The sequence below is a fragment of the Pygoscelis adeliae genome, unplaced genomic scaffold (genome assembly GCF_000699105.1).
Source record: "Pygoscelis adeliae isolate BGI_AS28 unplaced genomic scaffold, ASM69910v1 Scaffold108, whole genome shotgun sequence".
NCBI classification, from domain to species: domain Eukaryota; kingdom Metazoa; phylum Chordata; class Aves; order Sphenisciformes; family Spheniscidae; genus Pygoscelis; species Pygoscelis adeliae.
In genome coordinates this window covers 7,895,149-7,900,356 of record NW_008825498.1, presented here as the reverse complement: position 1 = coordinate 7,900,356, position 5,208 = coordinate 7,895,149, and the positions used below count along the sequence as shown (strand labels likewise).

The following is a 5,208-nucleotide window of genomic DNA, read 5'->3' as shown; positions in this document are numbered from 1 at the left end:
TTCTCAGTCGGTAGAGCATGGGAAGCTGAAAAGTCCTTGACTAGTGTAAGCACTACCTAGCAACAACTAAAACATCGGTGTGTTACCAACATTGTTCTCACCCTGAATCCACAACACAGCACTGTACCAGCTACTAGGAAGGAAATTAACTCTGTCCCTGTCGAAACCAGGACAGAAGGTCAAGGAAGAAAAGGGCAGCAGGAGTGTGGAGAACTCGAGCTTTGGTCATTAGAAGAGTGGTAACGAAACTAGGTTGAGTCAAGGATGTGCTTAGGCTTGGGATAAATTTTAAAAGGAGAAGAGGGTATGGAGAGAGATGTGGGATGGACTGACTGAAGATCAGATGAGGGTCTGCATTACTGCAGGGTGTGATTGACATGTGCTGCCACAAGTAGTTGGGTGGGGAAACTAATCCCTTGAAGCAAAAAGAAGAATGAATCAAAATATGTGGAGAGGTAGGAGATGTTTCTTGAGTATTATCATTCTTCTGCTTCAGAAGAAATCTGGGGAATCCAGTGGTAAATATTATCATTCACCATTTCTAAGCTCTACCTGGTGTTTGGCCCAGATGGGAAATGATCAACATCCTTTGCTTTTGATGAGTCTGCCAGCTCGAGTGACATGGGCTGTGTTAGATCGGGAGGTTCTCGTTTGGGAAGTGCTGATACAATGCCTAATCTCTTTCTCTTCTTCCCCAGTATTGTGGTTTTAGGGTTGGTTGTTGCTGCTTGCTTTTTAAAGCTGAACAATGAAGTATGAAAACCCCTGTATTTAAGAAATAATAATATTGAAAAATATTGATGAAGTTGCAGAGCTCACAGTGTGAGAAATGTAAATTAAAAAGGCCTCCGCAACCCAGCTGAGCTCCATGTTCTTACACACTGTTGATGGTCTTCATTTACGTGATCACATTCTGGTTTTATCCTCTAGGTAATGAGGATGGAGTGAGCCCAGGAATGTGTAACATAGGCCTGATATCCAAAAGAAAAAGTTATCATGCTTCCTCATGGACTTGGGATCCACCTCTGCCTCTGCTGCAAACCTAGCTTGTGGCCAGGGGCCATTTCAGACTTAACTTTTTGTGAAGCTGTGCTGAGCTTCCTGTTTTCTGCCTACTAAATTGAGATGCTTGTGGTCTTGCAAAGGGCTGCAAATTCATTATTGCAGAACTGGAGCTGTGCTCTGAGCTGGTATGTTGCTTTAAGAGGTAAAGGAGCCTGAATCTTCAGGCTACAGGTATTTAAAACAGAATCTAAAATAATGTGTGTAACACTGCATCACTGCTCTGTTACTCACTGGTAAAATAGGGACAATGCCCCTCGTGTCGTATGCATTTGTGAAGATACCATTCATTTATATTTGTATAGCGTGCAGGTTGCTACGCTAATGAACAGCATAGGAAGCTGATGAGGAAGGTGGTAATTCTGGGTCTGAGTAAAGCCTGGGATGACAAATGTTGAACAGTGTGGAGGAAATAAAATTGTTCAGCTTCTCATTAACTGATTGTCTTGTGCTCTGAAAGATGCAGGGAACCAAGAGCTGAAAGTATGTATTGTACATACTGACCGGGCTATTACAAGGGCGGTTTTAACTCTTGTATTTCCTAACTTTGGATGACATGGATTTTAAATCTTAATTTTTTTTCCCAAAGATAGATATCTATTTATGGCTAGAGAGTAAAATAAATTAATGCAGTCTGGGTAGACAAAAACCCATCAAGATTTGCAGTAATACAATGAACTGTTTACAAGGTAAACTGAGTGTTAGAATGTTTCAATAAGGTAAGGGATGTTAAAGCATAAGTGTGGGATAGATTTTTCTGCTATAGCAAGAGGAAATAGTATTAAAAATTACATTGTCTAATGTTTGCAGTCTCACATGGCAACCTGTCTAATATAGAAGGCTTCTACTTTTGCCTATGCGGCAAGGAAGTCCCACAGCTGCTTTCACTCTCCTCTGAGCCTGGGCATTTCATGAATCATAAACTGATTCCTTATTGCTACCTTACTGTGGTGGTGATGAAAACAAGCCATGTCCTTTCACACCTGGAAGCCAAACAGTAGTTTAGCCATCATAGTTTCTCCTCCTCTGCAATCCCAAGTATTAAAATTAATCATAGAGCTACAGTATTTGATGAGCAAGACTAACAGTTTTTCAGGACCTTACATAAGTGAAGGTGTTCTAGGTGTCTGGAGAATTACAGAACAAATATTATATCTGATGTGCTTATGTTTTTTTGAGATAGTTGTTCCAAAATGTTATCTGAATACGTGACATGTCCTTTTTCTTCACAGGTATCTTACAGAGCCCAGCAGGAAATAACATCCAACCCCGTCATCAAGATGGTGGCCATCTGGGTCTTTGCTTTCCTCCTCTACTGCCCACCAATCCTCTTCTGGGACCAGACACAGCGTGGTAGCAGCAGATCAGCGCTACGCCAAGTTCTTCGACAATTGCTACTTCCTCCTCTGTACATCCACCCTGGAGTTCTTTGTGCCGCTGCTCGCAGTGACCTACTTCAATGTGCACATCTTCCACAACGTCCAGAGGCACCAGCGGCATGGCAGCACGCAGGACTGTGAGCCTCCAAGGAGCAGCAGCCTGTCCTGGAGATTTTGCCTCTTGCCAAGGCCAGGAGCATCTTCTCCTCCATCGGAAGCAGAAGACAGCGTTTCATCATTAACGAGGTCATAGAGACCAGCAGCGATGGCTAACTGTCCATCTCCAACACAAACCAGTCCCATGGCCCTCAAAAATGACTCTTCTGTCCCTTTCTGTTCAAGGACTGGGTCAAAACTGCAGCGGGACAAGAAAATAGCTTGCTATAATTGTATGTGTCTTTGCCATTTGCTGGGCCCCATACACTTTACTAATGATTATTTGTGGGGCCTGTCAAGGAAAGTGCATCCATAAGTCCTTGTATGAAATAACCTTTTGGCTTTTGTGGCTCAATTCCTCTCTGAATCCATTTCTTTACCCTCTCTGTCTTATGAGGTTTCAAATGGCTTTCATGAAAATATTATGTCCCAAAAAGTTTGCAACATTGAGATCAGGCTCTTTTTAGAAGGAAAAAGAAAAAAAAAGGCTCAAGAGGAGCTGGATGAGGGATATAAGTAGCCACAGTTTGAAATTAGAGTTAGTCTCTTCCAGGAGATTAGTCTAGTTAGAAAGCCTACATAAGCCTTCCGTGAAATATGTCCTCCTTCAGACAAACACGCATGCCCAAAGTTTGCGTACTTTTTCCAGCTATTTCAATTGGCTGGTTAAAGGATATTGCCTCTGTCTGACCTTCCCTAGTAGTCTATCCACATTATCTTCATTCTGGTTGTTGAAGATACTATCTTCAATTGCAGTACAGCTTATATTTGTGTTCACAGGTGGTATTAATTAAAAATACAATGAAGGTGGGTATTTGCCATGAGGTCAATAGTATTCTAAAGTTAATATCTTCTCTATTCTATTTCTTTTGAACAGTTTGTACTGCATTCAGAAGCATTTGTTTCCTTATCATAAAACATCCAGTTAAGTTATGACTTTTGTTGTTGGGCACATAGCAGGATTACTTCCTTTCATTAAGGATGTTCGGACATCAGGGGAATACAGGGACTACTTTTAAAAACTCGAGTGAAGGTGTTCTCTGCAGAAGGGCATTAATCTGCGTGCTTGCTCAGATGCAGCAGTAGAGAGTTTGGGCATGTAAAGCATTTATGTGCATCTCCAGCTGTTCTTCAAGAAACAAGCCTTCTACAGCTATAATTTTGAGAGATCATAGGAAAGAGTAGTACTTGTTCTTAGTCCTTGAGGGAGAAAATCTGCTGCTGCTGGCCCAGGGGAGGATGCGTGCAGCAGTCCGAGCAGCTCTAACACTGTGTAGTCCCCTCTGGATCGTTTTGTGACCCCCAGTGAAGCTCTAACCCATACTGTGAAAAACACTCGTCTTACAAGCCCTGCTCACTTCCAAATATGACATAATGCACAGGGACCAACTCAGCTCCACACCTGAGCAAATCCCCATTCGGTTCAGTGTGCCAACGAGCAAGCAATTCGAATAATTGAGAAACAGGCTAAATGTGAATATTACACCTCATTTGTCCTCTTCTGTACTTTGTCTGTTACAAGCCATTTGTTGGAGGTTATGATAAATGGGTAAATCTCTTACACACTGTGTAAGGCTGTGTTTGGTTTGCTGCATGAGTCCCGAAAATGACTGACCTTGATGACTCCCTGTAGTATGTGTGGTGACTTAGCTGAGACAGCATGGAGGTAATCTTCTTTCAATAGGCAGTTTCCAAGCTGTTAAGGGTTATTTAGTTGCACAATTCTGGAATTACCAGGTACTAGATTCCTTACTAAATAAACAGTGTAACTCCTTAAAATACAAATAGTTTCTTTTCATCATACTGTCAGGAAGTATAAGGCCAGCAAATAAATGGAAGAATAAATACTAAAGATATGTGAGAGGTAGTGGATGTCCCTTTTATCTTCCAGTTTTATTTAGTGTATATTCATATAGTATATTAGAATATTTTACTTAACGCTCTTCTGAATGTTCTCCTTTTCAGCTGAACTACCACTTAGTCACAGTTATTTGTCTTGCTATACTGTACGATAATCTAAACTCATCTGCTTACACAAATTACCCATGTATTCACTAGTGTAGGAAGTGTCTTTCAAACATGAGCTGAGAACTGTAAGAGTTGATAGAAACTACTTCAAAGACCTGGTTTTTAAATAGGGCTTTGCTGAAGATGTTAATCATGGGATACAACATATGAACCGAAAATAACATAATGCAAAGAATGCGTGAAAGAAATACATAATTTTTCTTTTTTTTTTTTTTAAAGGGAAGAATCTCAATTTTTATATTTTTAGAGTTTTTTAAATGCTAGGAAACACTGATGTGTAGCCAACCTTTTGGGAATACACTTGCCCAAGATTCAGGTGTGAAGCGCTAAGGAAGGAGGGTCATTCTTACACCTGCAGGTAGAAACATGAATGTGAGCTCAGTGTCAGGAGAATTATGGCCAGGGACACAGCCCTTATTTGACTGCCTAATAACTAATAAAAAGCTGCATTATGACAAATACAGCAAGAAGATGTACTTCTGTTGACATCGTCTCCAGGCAGACCAGGTGATTACCTAGCCTAGCCTGGTCTTGTTCCACTGTCACACTCAGCTGTTCAGGTGAAAAGTTCTTTCCTTCTACA

At 41.1% G+C, this 5,208-nt stretch overlaps 1 protein-coding gene across 1 annotated transcript in view; it reads left to right on the top strand.

The window, feature by feature from the left end:
• Positions 1 to 3,064, top strand: part of HRH4 (histamine receptor H4) — an 8,012-nt gene extending 4,948 nt beyond the window's left edge. The window contains 3 exon segments of the mRNA XM_009331485.1: positions 2,295 to 2,407; positions 2,409 to 2,816; positions 2,818 to 3,064. Coding sequence (XP_009329760.1) covers positions 2,295 to 2,407; positions 2,409 to 2,816; positions 2,818 to 3,064 — 768 coding nt within the window.
• The last annotated feature ends 2,144 nt before the right edge of the window (positions 3,065 to 5,208 follow it).